The sequence below is a fragment of the Pristiophorus japonicus genome, chromosome 13 (genome assembly GCF_044704955.1).
Source record: "Pristiophorus japonicus isolate sPriJap1 chromosome 13, sPriJap1.hap1, whole genome shotgun sequence".
In the NCBI taxonomy this organism is placed as follows: domain Eukaryota; kingdom Metazoa; phylum Chordata; class Chondrichthyes; family Pristiophoridae; genus Pristiophorus; species Pristiophorus japonicus.
The window spans coordinates 22,494,373-22,510,580 of NC_091989.1; the positions used below are offsets into that span (position 1 = coordinate 22,494,373).

The following is a 16,208-nucleotide window of genomic DNA, read 5'->3' on the forward strand; positions in this document are numbered from 1 at the left end:
CCTTGCGAGCGATGCTTGCAATCCCAGAATGAATTTAAAAAAAGAAAATCTCTTGTGACATAAGAAAGGGCAAAGTTCTGCAATCCAAAGTTTGGTTTGCGGCTGATGAAAGTTATTTGAACTGAAGTCTCAGTCTCATGAGGCACAACAGGAGAAATTGACTCCTACTTTTAGAATTGCCCAGACATTATAATGTCAGGTTTACATTTAAGACATTCCTGGACGGCCTGTTTTAAAATCGGACAGTTGGCAGCCCTGCCCAAGGGCAGGACCAGAATCCCTGAAGCAATTCTGCAATATAAAAATGCACCATTGGGCAAGCCCTCTCTTTATAGTTGAACGAATTTATTCAACAAGTTTGCACATCAAAAAAAGCATAGGTCATTCCCTAACCTACGTTGTACTGATCTCAGACAGGATAGCAGCCAGCCTGCGCTAGGGAGAAAAACAAATCATAGAATGACATGGAATGTACAGCACTAGAAATAGGTCATTCGGCCCCACAGGTCAATGCCAGTGTTTATGCTCCACACGAGCCTCCTCCCACCCTACTGCCTCTCACCCCATCAACATATTCTTCTATTCCCTTCTCCCTCATATGCTTGTCTAGCCTCTCCTTAAATGCATCTGTGCTATTTGCATCAGCTACTCCAAGTGGTAGCATGTTCCACATTCTTACCGTTCTTTGGGTAAAGAAGTTTCTTCTGAATTCCCTATTGGATTTCTTGGCGACTCTCCGATATTGAATTTTGCTCTTGCCCACAAGTGGAAACTGTAGTGCATGAATAAAGAGTCTGACCAGATACTGTGAGCTCAAAGTAAAGTGTGACCGTAGTCTTTTATTGCAGGTCTCCAGAGTGCCTCTCCAGCCTGTGAGGCCTCCTTAAGTACCTGTGCTCCCAAGGGATTGTGGGATCCTTTGGGACTCCAGGGGGTGAGCCCTCTAGTGGTTAAACAAGGTATTTACAGGTTTACATACATAACAGAAACACTCTCTCCGTACCTACTCTGTCAAAACCTTTCATAATTTTAAAGACCTCAATTAGGTCACCCTTTAACCTTCTCTTTTCTAAAAGAGCCCCAGCCTCTTCAATCTTTCCTGATAGTTATAACTGCTGTGTATCTGTAAAGCATGCACTCCCATGTTCCGCCACCAGGGAGCTCATCCCCTGAAGTCCCAAGGGATCCCAGCATCCCTTGGGAGCACTATATATAAGCCGGCCCCTAAGGCCTGCTCCTCACTCTGGAGTGTCTTATTAAAGACTGAGGTCACTGTTACTTTAACCTCCCTGTGTGCAGCCTCATCTGTGTTAGGAACACAATAATAACCTCTCAGTTTTGTTTTATTGCTCTTCAGTGCTTTTCAGTGTAAAGTACGAGTGTGCGTAGTTTATATGATATGGACAAGATTGGTCTCCATGGTCAATTGTCCTGCATGCCCTCACTCGCAAGACTCATCAGAATGATGCCAGGGTTTAAAAGGTTAAATTATGAGGACAGGTTGCTTGGAATTGGTTTGTATTCTATTAGAGATGTTTAAAATGATAAAGGGATTCAATAGGGCAGACACAGAGAAACTATTTCCTCTGGTGGGGGAATCCAAAACAAATGGACATTATCTTAAAATTAGAGCTAGGCCATTTAGGAATGAAATTAGGAAGCCCTTTGTCACAATAAGGGTAGTGCAAATGATGAATTTTCTCCCCCAAAAGGCAGTGGATGCTGGAGTTCAACTGAAACTTTCAAGAAAGAAAGACTTGCATTTCTATAGCGCCTTTCACGACCGCCGGACGTCTCAAAGCGCTTTACAGCCAATGAAGTACTTTTGGAGTGTAGTCACGGTTGTAATGTGGGAAACGTGGCAGCCACTTTGCGCACAGGAAGCTCCCACAAATAGCAGTTGTTAACGACCAGATAATCTGTTTTTTGTTATGCAGATTGAAGGATAAATATTGGCCACGACACCAGGGATAACTCCCCTGCTCTTCTTCAAAATAATGCCATGGGAACTTTTAACTCCACCTGAGAGAGCAGACAGAGCCTCAGAAAGACAGCACCTCCGACAGTGCAGCACTCCCTCAGCACTGCACTGGAATGTCAGCCTAGATTTTTGTGCTCAAGTCCCTGGAGTGGGACTTGAACCCACAACCTTCCAATATCAAAGGCAAGTGTGCTACCCACTGAGCCACAGTCTAAGATCTCTAATTTTTGTTGGGTAAGGGCATCGAGGGATACACAGCAAAGGCAGGTAAATGGAGTTGAGGTACAGGTCAGCCATGATCTAACTGAGTTATGGAACAGTCACAGGAATGGCCTTCTCCTGTTCCTATTATCCAGACAATCCCAGGTTCAGTGCTGCTCTTAGCTGAATTAATTGATTTCAGCAGGATGCTGGAGTTTGTCTAGATAGGAAATCAGTCCGAGTTCCTTCACCTAATCACTATATGGTGATCCCTGCTGGAAAGTGTACATATATTGACATCAGGCGAGGGCAGGATTAGAGTGTGAAGCGTCCAGGATCCAATAGCATGCCAACACCCACTGCCTAGGCTCACACCTGGAGTGCAGCCTATTGAACTGGAGGCCAAAATGGGTCAGCTCCGAAGAAGAGAATGGGAAAAACTGGGGCAAAAAAAGGGAGACAGGGTGTAGATATGAAAAGTAAAGGAGAAAGAAATAACAACATTATTTACATTTCTATAGCGCCTTTTTCAACCTCAGGGTGTCTCAAAACGCTTCAAAGCCAATGAAGTACTTTTGAAGTGTAGTCACTTGTAATGTAGGAAACGCGGCGGGCAACTTGCGCACAGCAAGCTTCCACAGACAGCAATGTGATAATAATCAGATCATTTGCTTTAGGTGCTGGATGAGGAATAATATTGGCCAGAAGAACTCCCCTGCTCTTCTTCGAATAGTGCCATGGGTCTTTTACATCCACCTGAGAGGACAGACAGGGTCTCAGTTTAATGTCCCATCTGAAAGGCGGCACCCCCGCCAGTGCAGCACTCCCTCAGCACCGCACAAAAGTGTCAGTCTAGATTAACTGATCAAGACCCGGGAGTGGGACTTGAACCTACAACTTTCTGACTCAGGGTGGCAATTTCGATCATTGAGCCAAGGGCGATGAGAAAGAGAAATCTGGTTAAAAGACACATAGCAGGAAAACAATGACACCTGAGATCTTTTAAGACTGACCTGTAACTCGCTGCCAGCCTGTGAACGGGACTCCTGAACTCGTGAGTTTTACACCGAGGATCTCCCAGCAAAATCCTGCGATGAACTCCGCAGCAAATAGATGAAACTGATTTTATTTCTGTTTTATTCTGAAGCTCCCTCCGTCTGTAACCGATGAACAGGCCATTGAACTAACTTCTCTTTTCGGTAAAATTTCATGGTGTAAATTCTTCGGTTGTACGGATTCTTTGACACATATTTCTAATCACTCCCGCTATAGTTGCATCTCTGTGATGGATGGAGGTGTCTGTCATTCCTCTTGCAGGGTCCGTTTGACTCTCGCATGGCTGATTGGTTGCAACTTGATGACTGGCTCACATCACATTGGAGTGGGGCCAATGTCCTGCAAATTTCAATACGTCTTCACTGCCTGAAGTCGTTGCCTTTCTCACACAAATAGCTCCTTCTTATCTCTGTGCTGATGTTATTTTTTTCTTTTCCCTCCATCTCCAATTATATCTCATCACAAGATCACAACAGTCACAAGATCGGTTCAGATGATGAAAAGGCTTCTTTAACCTCATGCTTCCAGAATAACACTCCTAACTGTCATCCCATCTGCTTCTTAAACCACATTTATACGAACACTCAATTCATTCAGATCCTAGAAGCCAATTACCCGGATTTACGCCACCAAATTGGGCTCTGTTCCCACACAGCCTGACATGTAGGCTGAGGTTGGTGAGGTGTATGTTTCCACAGGCGCTGGCTGCCCTTTGGTACCTTGTGTAAGTGGCTGTTCTTCCAACGTGAGATTAGGCATTCACCTCGGGTGGAAGTGTACATGTATGGACATCAGGCGAGGTCAGGATCAGGCTGCCAGGCCATCAGGATCCAATAGCCTGCCAACACTCACTGTCCAGGCTCACACAGGCAGGAAATGGCCCAGTAAACTGTAGGCCTATCAGGCGATTGGAGAGGGGGCCGCCAGCAGGCCCAATGCTGTATTCATTCAAACCCGCAGAATTTCCAGTCCAGGTACCTGAATTGTGATAGGGAGCGCAATGGTATTTCCCCCCCTCCCCCCCACTCAACCCTGTCAAATCAAAACCTTTCTACAGGACAGCTCAACTTCTCTGAAAGTAACTTTACAGTGATTGGATCCAACTGGTTGTCCATGTAGGTTCTAAACCAACAACATCAGTGTCCTCGTCCAGGCTAACATCCCCAGTACTGAAGCACTGATCACACTCGATCAGCTTCGCTGCGCAGGTCACTTAGTTCGCATGCCAGACACGAGACTCCCTAAGCAAATGCTCGATGCGGAGCTCCTTCACGGAAAACGAGCCAAAGGTGGGCAGCAGAAACATTACAAGGACACCCTCAAAGCCTCCCTGATAAAGTGCAACATCACCACTGACACCTGGGAATCCCTGGCCGAAGACCGCCCTAGATGGAGAAAGTGCATCTGGGAGGGCGTTGAGCTCTTTGAATTTCAACGCCAAGAGCGTGAAGAGGTCAAGCACAGGCAGCGGAAGGAGCGTGCGGCAAACCAGTCCCACCCACCTCTTCCCTCGATGAATGTCTGTCCCACCTGTGACAGGGTCTGTGGCTCTCGTATTGGACTGTTCAGCCACCAAAGAACTCACTTCAGGAGTGGAAGCAAGTCTTCCTCGATTCCGAGGGACTACCTATGATGATGATGAAATCCTAGGGACAAGTGTCTGGGTAGCTCTTTCATTTGCTCAACTGGTGAAGGGATTAATTAACTCAACCGTACAAACCCACACAGCCTCAGTTTCCCTAGTCCAATGTAAACTCGATCTCTGAACTATGGAATTTCCTCCCGAGCCCTCTCCGCCTCTATCTCCACCTCCTTTAAGACACTCCTTATAAGCTATCTCATTGACCAAGCTGTTAGTCACCTGTCCTAATAACTTTTTGGCTAGAAGCTTTACCATGGAGTCGGGTCGGGAACGTGATGTTCTGCTTAGCATATTCTTCAGGGCAATCTTGACTAAATGGCCCCACTTAAAGCAATCATGTGTGACCTCCCAAAGACACCAAGCGAGCCTGGCTGGAAATAGCAGAGGAGATCAGAAGCAGAGAAGTGGTCAGGTGGAGCTGGATCCAGTTCAGGAAACGATTCAATGATCTCATGAGGTCAGGAAAGGTGAGTGCATTGCCACACTCACCTCCATCCTGATGTGCCTGTCACTCCAACCTCATCACCCTGCCTTCCCAAGCCTGCTCCTGCACATCATTCCTCACACCAACATACCTTGCACATTCACCCATCCCTCTCTCTCTATGTACATACTCACATCCCCATGTGACTAACCACCCCTGACACGCACCCTCATCCTAATGTAATCATATGAAGTAACACCATAGAAGGAGTCCATTTGGCGATGACACCCTGCTCCCTGATTGTCATCCTCTACAGATATCGCCCACTCATTCCATCACTCTAACTCAAAGTTCTCTTCTTTCCCTCCTTGCAGGAAAGAAGAGCCCAGAAGACATGGGAGAGGCAGAGCACTGGAGGTGGCCCTCCGCTATCCACATAACTGACTGCAGCGGAGGAGGAGGCCCCGGAGATCTCTGGAGTTGCTGAGCAGCTGGCGATGGCGGATGGAGAGAGGGGGACATCCCAGCAACCTGGCGACAGAATTACATCTCATACAGCCACATGGCATACAGCAGTCACTCATATGGGGAGTGATGTCAGCAGCCAGTGAAATGCCATCATTTGCAAAATGGTAACATTACACATTCTTATTAGAGCACTTCTAATTCATCCCGTTACTCTCTCACAGGTGCATCAAGTGCCGCCCCCCCCCCCCTCCACTGTCCAGCTGGAGGAGGAAGATGACTCAGAGGAGCCTCCAGGCCCTGAGGGCGCACTGTCAGCAGACCCAAGTGCACCCAGCACCAGTGCAGATACGCACACCTTGGTGGGTCCTGTGCGAGATAGAGTAGTGTTGTCACCTGGTGGCTCACACTTCACAAGTGAGCAAGAACAGACGGTGTTGACAGGGACAGCTGTGGAGACTCCTCGCTGGAGGGCGCAGGACCTTCCCAGCTCTACTGAGCTGCATACAGATACTGAGCCTCGGGGGGGGGGGGGGGGCATCGGGAAAGAGGGTGATCTTGGAGGGGCAGCAACAATTGCATGAGGCTCTGGCAGTTGCGATGTCTGCAAATGTACAAAGAATGGAGGAGTCCATCTCCAACATGAGCACCACCATGTCGCAGGCGATGGCGACGATGTGCTGTTCCATGGAAAGGATGGACACCTGCATGGTGCAGCTAATGCATCAGTCACGTGAGCACATGCTAGCTGTGGACAACAGATGGCAGATGCTCATAGACCTCCTCTCTAGAAGGGATATAAACGTAGACTTGGGCATTCATTGCCCCACTGTTGTGCAAAACGGAGTGAGCAACAGCCTTTCCATGAGGCAAGTAATGAGATGTAATGTTGGAGTATTTCTGTACTTTTCCCAGAATGGACTTGCCAACGGCTACTGAGCCTCTGCTTCCTCTTCACAGGCGAGGTACCTGAGCTGCGTCAATCCCGAGCTTCTGCATTAAACATCAAAGGCTGGCGTTAAGAACATAAGAAATAGGAGCAGGAGCATGCCATTTGGCCCCTCCAGCCTGCTCCGCCATTTAATAACATCATGGCTGATCTGATCATGGACTCAGCTCCACTTCCCTGCCGGCTCCCCATAACCCTCTATTCCCTTATCACTCAAAAATCTGTCTATCTCCACCTTAAATATATGCGATGACCCAGCCTCCACAGCTCTCTGGGGCAGAGAATCCCACAGATTTACAACCCTCTGAGAGAAGAAATTCCTCCTCATCTGTTTTAAATGGACGGCCCCTTATTCTGAGACTATGTCCCCTAGTTTTAGTTTCCTCTATGAGTGGAAATATCTTTTCTGCATCCACCTTGTCGAGCCCCCTCATTATTTTATATGTTTCGATAAGATCACCTCTCATTCTTCAGAACTCCAATGAGTATAAGTCCAAACTACTTAACCTATCTTCATAAGTCAACCCCCTCATCTCCGGAATCAACCTAGTGAACCTTCTCTGAACTGCCTCCAATGCAAGTATATGCTTCCTTAAATACGGAGACCAAAACTGTACACAGTACTCTAGGCGTGGCCTCACCAATACCCTGTACAGTTGCAGTAGGACTTCTCTGCTTTTATACTGTATCCCCTTTGCAATAAAGGCCAACATTCCATTGCCTTCCTGATTACTTGCTGTATTTGCATACTAACTTTTTGTGTTTCATGCACAAGGACCCCCAGGTCCCTCTATACTGCAATTTTTCGTCATTTAAATTATAATTTGCCTTTCTATTTTTTCTGCCAAAGTGGATAACCTCATATTTTCCCCCATGATACTCCATCTGCCAAATTTTTGCCCACTCACTTAGCCTGTCTATATCCCTTTGCAGATTTTTTGTGTCCTCCTCGCAATTTGCTTTCCCACCCATCTTTGTCTCATTAGCAAACTTGGTTACATTACACTCGGTCCCTTCATCCAAGTCATTAATACCCATTAATATAGATTGTAAATAGTTGAGGCCCCAGCACCGATCCCTGCGGCACCCCATTAGTTACTGTTTACCAACCGGAAAATTACCCATTTCGGAGGGTTTAGTAAGGAGGAGGAACTGAGGGAAATCCTTATTAGTCGGGAAATTATGTTGGGGAAATTGATGGGATTGAAGGCCGATAAATCCCCAGGGCCTGATGGACTGCATCCCAGAGTACTTAAGGAGGTGGCCTTGGAAATAGTGGATGCATTGACAGTCATTTTCCAACATTCCATTGACTCTGGATCAGTTCCTATGGAGTGAAGGGTAGCCAATGTAACCCCACTTTTTAAAAAAGGAGGGAGAAAGAAAACAGGGAATTATAGACCGGTCAGCCTGACATCAGTAGTGGGTAAAATGATGGAATCAATTATTAAGGATGTCATAGCAGTGCATTTGGAAAGAGGTAATATAATAGGTCCAAGTCAGCATGGATTTGTGAAAGGGAAATCATGCTTGACAAATCTTCTGGAATTTTTTGAGGATGTTTCCAGTAGAGTGAACAAGGGAGAACCAGTTGATGTGGTATATTTGGACTTTCAGAAGGCTTTCGACAAGGTCCCACACAAGAGATTAATGTGCAAAGTTAAAGCACATGGGATTGGGGGTAGTGTGCTGACATGGATTGAGAACTGGTTGTCAGACAGGAAGCAAAGAGTAGGAGTAAATGGGGACTTTTCAGAATGGCAGGCAGTGACTAGTGGGGTACCGCAAGGTTCTGTGCTGGGGCCCCAGCTGTTTACACTGTACATTAATGATTTAGACGAGGAGATTAAATGTAGTATCTCCAAATTTGCGGATGACATTAAGTTGGGTGGCAGTGTGAGCTGCGAGGAGGATGCTATGAGGCTGCAGAGCGACTTGGATAGGTTAGGTGAGTGGGCAAATGCATGGCAGATGAAGTATAATGTGGATAAATGTGAGGTTATCCACTTTGGTGGTAAAAACAGAGAGACAGACTATTATCTGAATGGTGACAGATTAGGAAAAGTGGAGGTGCAAAGAGACCTGGGTGTCATGGTACATCAGTCATTGAAGGTTGGCATGCAGGTACAGCAGGCGGTTAGGAAAGCAAATGGCATGTTGGCCTTCATAGCGAGGGGATTTGAGTACAGGGGCAGGGAGGTGTTGCTACAATTGTACAGGGCCTTGGTGAGGCCACACCTGGAGTATTGTGTACAGTTTTGGTCTCCTAACCTGAGGAAGGACATTCTTGCTATTGAGGGAGTGCAGCGAAGGTTCACCAGACTGATTCCCGGGATGGCGGGACTGACCTATCAAGAAAGACTGGATCAACTGGGCTTGTATTCACTGGAGTTCAGAAGAATGAGAGGGGACCTCATAGAAAATTCTGACGGGGTTAGACAGGTTAGATGCAGGAAGAATGTTCCCAATGTTGGGGAAGTCCAGAACCAGGGGACACAGTCTAAGGATAAGGGGGAAGCCATTTAGGACCGAGACGAGGAGGAATTTCTTCACCCAGAGAGTGGTGAACCTGTGGAATTCTCTACCACAGAAAGTTGTTGAGGCCAATTCACTAAATATATTCAAAAAGGAGTTAGATGAAGTCCTTACTACTAGGGGAATCAAGGAGTATGGTGAGAAAGCAGGAATGGGGTACTGAAGTTGCATGTTCAGCCATGAACTCATTGAATGGCGGTGCAGGCTAGAAGGGCCGAATGGCCTACTCCTGCACCTATTTTCTATGTTTCTATTACCCCGACTCTCTGTTTTCTGTTAGTTAGCCAATCCTCTATCCATGCTAATATATTACCCCCAACCACGTGAACTTTTATCTTGTGCAGTAACTTTTTATGTGGAACCTTATTGAATGTTTTCTGGAAGTCCAAATACACCACATCCACTGGTTCCCCCTTATCCACCCTGCTCGTTACATCCTCAAAGAACTCCAGCAAATTTGTCAAACATGATTTCCCTTTCATAAAACCATGCTGACTCTGCTTGATTGAATCATGCTTTTCCAAATGTCCTGCTACTGCTTCCTTAATAATGGTGCTTCCCAACGACAGATGTTAGGCTAACTGGTCTATAATTTCCTGCTTTCTGTCTGCCTCCTTTTTTAAACAGGGGCGTTACATTTGTGGTTTTCCAATCCGCTGCGACCTTCCCAGAATCCAGAGATTTTTGGTAGATTACAACCAATGCATCCAATTCTTTTAAGACCCTAGGACGTAAGGGTCTCTTAAGTGTCTCTCAACAAGCAGTTAATGACTTGAATGAGGTTGCTCACCTCTGCCGATTGGGTCCGTAACGCTCCTTTGAAGCCGCCCGAGATAAATGCTCGAGGCGCGGGATGACGGCGCATTCCCCACGCGCTGTCAATTTCTGGATTACTGCCAACCCGCCCCCAAACCCGTACGCTCGGCAACGGGAACATTCTGGCCTTCCTGCGGCTCGGTGTCAATTTTTTGTTTGATAACGCTCCTGTCTGGATGTTTTACTATGTTAAAGGTGCTATTTAAATGCTAGTTGTTGTTTCTGGTTCCGATGACGAGCTCTCTTCTCTCCACAGATGCTGACTGAACAAACTGCGCTGCCAGCAACTTAAAAGCCAAACAGTCAGGATTGAAACCGGGCAGGCGACATTCCTACTTAATGCTGCTTTTGGGCTCGGCAATATGCAACAACCTAACCCCTTCTCCTTCTTTTCAGAAATTGTGATCACGCTGCACAAGTGTGTTAAAACACTCCCAGGAAGTTCCTCCTGTCACTGCTTGAGATGATTGAGATTATTAAATATTCTAAATTGAGGAGGAGAATTTCTGAAGGACACATTACTGCAACTGCAATTTCAATCCCCAAGGATCAGTTTAGCTCAGTTTTAGCACTTTTGTCGCTCAGTTAGGAAGTTTTGGGTTCAAGTCCCATTCTAGGACTCAAGCACATAATCTACAGACACTCTGGTGCAGTACTGCGGGAGAGCTGTCTTTTGGATGCGATGTTAAATCGAGCCCCTGTCTATCCAACCTGGTAATTCAAGAGTAATGAGGTAATATACACCTTTTTCTGTACATGGGGCTGTTACCAGGGGTATTGGAGGAATATACTCCTTATTCTGTACATGGGGCAGTGTTACAGTGGGTATTGGGGGAATATACTCCTTATTCTGTACATGGGGCAGTGTTACCGGGGTAGTGGGGGAATATACACCTTATGCTGTACACGGGGCTGTGTTACCGGGGGTATTGGGGGAATATACTCCTTATTCTGTACATGGGGCAGTGTTACTGGGGGTATTGGGGGAATATACTCCTTATTCTGTACATGGGGCAGTGTTACTGGGGGTATTGGGGGAATATACTCGTTATTCTGTACATGGGGCAGTGTTACTGGGGGTATTGGGGGAATATACTCCTTATTCTGTACACGAGGCAGTGTTACTGGGGGTATTGGGGGAATATACTCGTTATTCTGTACATGGGGCAGTGTTACTGGGGGTATTGGGGGAATATACTCCTTATTCTGTACATGGGGCAGTGTTATTGGGGGAATGTACTCCTTATTCTGTACATGGGGCAGTGTTATCAGGGCTAAAGGGGTAATCCAGTTATTGTGTCTTCTCGAACTGGTGTGTGTGGTACTTCGGCCCTTCCTGGGAACTGTTACTTTACTGCCGTAACCTTCTGCAATGGTCGAGGAAGGTCCTTGGGGGTCTGCAGGAGTGACCCTGATCGAGCCTTCCCATGGCTCACCCCTTGGTGTCAATTGTACGCCATTGCTGATAATTGCACCAACCCTGGGGACTGGCTCGGCACTACCATCAGAGGCCGTGGCAAAATACCGCCTGCCTTGCTGCTGCCCCCTGCCCAAGATGCCTGCTCTGTTTCAGTTTGGATTTTAGTGTATTAATGGACGAATAACCACAGGCAGTACCATAAGAACATAAGAAATAGGAGCAGGAGTAGGCCATACGGCCTCTCGAGCCTGCTCCGCCATTTAATACGATCATGGCTGATCCGATCGTGGATCATGGAGTACCAGGATCTCTCACTCTGACAGGTGACAGCAGTGGTTTAGTGGCTGGCACCCTTGTCTCTGAATCAGAAGGTTGTGGGTTCAAGCCCCACTCCAGAGACTTGAGCTGACACTCCAGTGCAGTACTGCCAGAGGTGCTGTCTTTCAGATCAGGACAGATATTAAACCAAGACACTGTCTGCCCTCTCAGGTGAATGTAAAAGATCCCATGAGGTACGGTAGCATAGTGGTTATGTTACTGGACTAGTAATCCCGAGGACTGGACTAATTATTGGGAGGTGTAAGTTCAAATGGCAGCTGGGGAATTTAAATTCAGTTCATCTGGAATGGTGACCATGAAACTATTGGATTGTTGTAAAAATCCATCGGGTTCAATAATGTCCTTTAGGGAAGGAAATCTGCTGTCCTTACCTGGTCTGGCCGATTTGTGACTCCAGACCCACAGCAATGTCGCTGACTCTTAACTGCCCCCTGATATGATGGCTCCCCACCACCCTCTCAAGGGCAGTTCGGGATGAGCGAATTTAAAGAAAATGTGTTGCGATCTATTCTGATTTTATAAAGCGCCCATATGGATGACGTGCCGGGAGCAGTTCATGTGTATAACTTTGATTTAGAGGTGAGTGAATCCTGAAGTTCACTGAGGTTCGGAAGCTGTTTATGGGACGTTTTTATGGGCACTCATGAGCTGTGCCCTGATACTGAGCTACTTTTATTGGAACTTGTTTCACAGTATTTCCTGCAGTTCCCGGTCAACCAAAGCACTTGTTTTTTTTTTTCTATTTCAAGTGGACAGCAGTGAGATAAATTTAGATTTGTTTTTAACAAGGAAGCACGTTGGATGTAAAATACAATGGAAGAGTTTTTAACTTGTTACCCCCCAAACTTCAATGAATTCAGTGAATGGTGGCGGATTTCCGAGGACGCTGAAATGTGGTGAATGCGAAGGATGATTTCTTGCTTCCTTCGAGAACACAATTGGACGGAGAGTGTAATGTATTTGCTTCATGGGTTCTTTGCTTAAGAATTCGTAGCAACACATTGCTATTAAGAACTAGTTGGTTTACTGACAAAGGTTTAACAATCACACCACACATTAGCAGTTCATCCACTAAGCTCACAACTGCATACCTCATCGTGGATGACCTAGACCCAACTGACTGGGGATTGAGTCTCGTGAACATCACGTGACTCACAGGTGCATACATTACAGAGGGTTTTTGCTCAGTTGAACGGGAGTGCTGATGCCTTGTTCCCGAGAAAACCCTCCTGATGTGCAATGTAAATCAGCACGTCTGCCCTTTCATTTCTTCTTAGGCAGTCCCTCGTATCGAGGATGACTTGCTTCCACACCAAAAAGGGATGTTTTGATGAGGACCTGATATTTCAGGTTCCGAACTGCATATTGAAGGGTGGAAGATGCCTGTGCGTGGATTTTTTGAACGTGTGGTGGCTGTTGCACACCAGCCATCACACGGGCTTGACAGAGCTAGGTCTTGGTCCAGTGGCAAGGGTTAACCAAGACGACTGGAAACCAGCTTCGCTGCACGGACCTAGTGCACACACATATCGCAGTGTGGGCTGGCCCATGCTGCCCCTGGGCCCTCGCCTCTTCTGAGCCCCGAACTCATGCCACTCCTGGGCCCCTATCACGTTACTTGTGCGCCCCAATCTCTCTCCGTTCCTCTGCCCCAGTCATTCACCGCACCTCTGCTGTACCTAGGCCGTGCTGAAATTTCTGCCCACGCTCCAATAGGCAACCTGGGTTTTGGTAACGTCACCCAGTCGCCTTCCTCGAAGGCGTCGCCCTCCTAGAACGGCTCGCGCTGTAATTCATTTACAAGTGAGCTCATAGCACAGAAGGAGGTCGTTCTGCCCATCGTATCTGTGTTGTCTCGTTGCCAAAGTAATACAAAACTATCTCACTTAGCCCCATAACCTCGTGTCTTCCTTTACTTTAATGTTTGTGGTGTTTATCACTGTGCTGATGCACTGGACGCTCTTTCAATAGTTACAGTCATGATTGGTTAGCTGCAGAACTTTCTCTGCAGTCTGTCCAATTTTGCACTGAATATTAGTCATTTTAGAATGCACCATTGTTGCTCAGCACCAGCAACAAGTAAGTAAAACAAAAATAATAATAAATATATATGTTTAATTATATAACTAATTTTTATACAGAAAAAATACTTGTGTTGTGTTACAGGGGGTCTATGGAATTTTTATAACACAGCAGAGGGGCCTCAGAAGCAAAATGGTTGAGAACCTCTGCTTTATACAACCTCAATGATATTCCCAAGGACAGTCCATAAATGCAGAGATTATCTGCAGGAGAGCGAATTTGTCACATTATATAGTGTGAAAGAGAGTGACATATTTTACAAGGGTCAGAGTATGTGTGGGGCTAAGAGTATTAGAGGGAGGGGTGAGTATGTGAAGGGGGTGAGTTTGTGAGGGTATGTGAGGGGTGAGGGAGTGTGAGGGGGAGAGTGTGTGAGGGGGTGAGCATGTGAGGGGTGAGACTGTGTGAGGGGGAGAGTATGTGAGGAGGTGAGTATGTGAGGGGTGAGGGTATGTGAGGGGTGAGAGTGTGTGAGGGGGAGGGTATGTGAGGGGTGAGGGGGTGAGTATGTGAGGGGGGTGAGTATGTGAGGGGGGTGAGGGTATGTGAGGAGGGAGAGTGTGTGGGGGGAGTGAGTATGTGAGGGGTGAGAGTATGTGAGGGGTGAGAGTGTGTGATGAGGTGAGAGTGTGTGAGGGGTGAGTGTGTGAGGGGTGAGGGTATGTGAGGGGTGAGAGTATGTGATGAGGTGAGGGTATGCAAGGCTCCAGAGTGACTACACTTCAAAAGTGCTTCATTGACCAAGTGACTTTGTGATGCCCGAAGGTTGTGATAGGCACTGTTTAAATCTTTCTTCACTAAGCTAAGGATCTGAACGCACCCTATCTGGTGATCCTGCACGTGTTGGAATTAGGGAACGACCGATGTAGCCTAGCTCAGGGGCAGACGAATGCTCTGCCTGAGTGTACAGTTGTTTTCAAAGCATAATAATTCCAGTTATTTTTTCTTTATCATTCAATGCTGGGTTATTAGGAACCGAAAAACAATATAATGTAGGAATCCAACAGTCCAGATGAAACATGAAGTAAGTGTAAGGAATTTGTAGACGTTCCCTAGCCTGCCTTCTTTACTCACCACCATTATTATGTTTAACCCAATCAAGCCCATCATGCTCTTCTTTCCAGAGCTGTTTGCTGCCAAGTTGAAAGTGGCTACCGGTTGAATCTTATTCCCAGTTTAACTCTTCTGCCCATCCTCACCCAGCATGAAAGTGTCTCCTTCTCCCCTAACTTCCTTCTCTTGGCTTTCAGTGAATGGACTGTGTCTCTCTCTTGTCTGTCTCTGCATGCCTCTGTCTCTGTATGTGTATGTTTCTCTTCCCCACTGTCTGTGCGTCTCTCATTTTCTCTGTACGTGTCTTTTCCTGTTTCCTCGTCTGTGTCTTGCTGTGTCTCTGTTTGTGCAACCATGTGCTTGTTTGTGTGTCTGCGTCAGTTTGTGTATCTGCGTTAATGTGTGTCTGCGTTTGTGTGTGTGTGTGTGTCTGCGTTAATGTGTGTCTGCGTTTGTGTGTGTGTCTGCGTTAATGTGTGTCTGCGTTTGTGTGTGTGCATTTGTGTGTGTGCATTTGTGTGTGTGTGTGTGTTTGCGTTTGTGTGTGTGTGTTAATGTGTGTGTGCGTTTGTGTGTGCGTTAGTGTGTGTGTGTGTGTGTCTACGTTTGTGTGTGTGTGTGTTAATGTGTGTGTGTGTTTGTGTGTGCGTTAATGTTTGTGTGTGTTTGTGTCTGCGTGTGTGTCTGTCTGCGTTTGTGTGTGTGTCTGCGTGTGTGTGTGTGTCTGTGTTGTGTGTGTGTGTCTGCATTTGTGCGTCATGTGTTTGTGTGTCCATGTGTGTGTTTGTGTGTCTGCGTGTGTGAGTGTGCATCTGACGTCTCCAAATGTTACTACATTTACCTTTATAAAGGTTGTGTCTCCTGTAGTTGACACAACCTTTGCAGTGGTTTAAAGCCAGCCTTTGTTATGAGTGAAATTCCGAGAACCAGAAGGTTACTAGCAGTCCTTGTTTGCAAATCCCTCTATGGCCTCGTCCCTCCCTATCATTGTAACCTCCTCCAGCCCCACAACCCTCTGAGATCTCTACGCTCCTCCAGTTCTGGCCTCTTGCACACGCAAAATTTTAATTGCTCCACCATTGGTTGCCTAAGCTATAAACTCTGGAAATCCCTCCCTAAATCTTCCTGCCTCTCTCTCTCTCTCCTCCTTTTAAGACGTTCCTTAAAACCTACCTATTTGACATCACCTTATGCAGCTTGGTGTCAAATTGTGATAATGCTCCCATGAAGTGCCTAGGACATTTA

At 46.6% G+C, this 16,208-nt stretch overlaps 1 protein-coding gene across 4 annotated transcripts in view; it reads left to right on the forward strand.

Moving 5' to 3' along the window:
* Positions 1-16,208, forward strand: part of LOC139277961 (transmembrane protein 53-A) — a 114,343-nt gene that overhangs the window by 66,416 nt on the left and 31,719 nt on the right. For 2 of the 4 annotated variants that reach the window (XM_070896596.1, XM_070896597.1), the window contains exon 4: positions 5,679-5,936. In XM_070896596.1, the coding sequence (XP_070752697.1) occupies positions 5,934-5,936 (3 nt within the window). In that variant the 5' untranslated portion in view covers positions 5,679-5,933. Of the gene's footprint in view, positions 1-5,678; positions 5,937-10,325; positions 10,529-10,621; positions 10,803-16,208 lie in introns of those variants that run through there. The other 2 variants (XR_011596188.1, XM_070896599.1) reach the window with 2 other exon arrangements.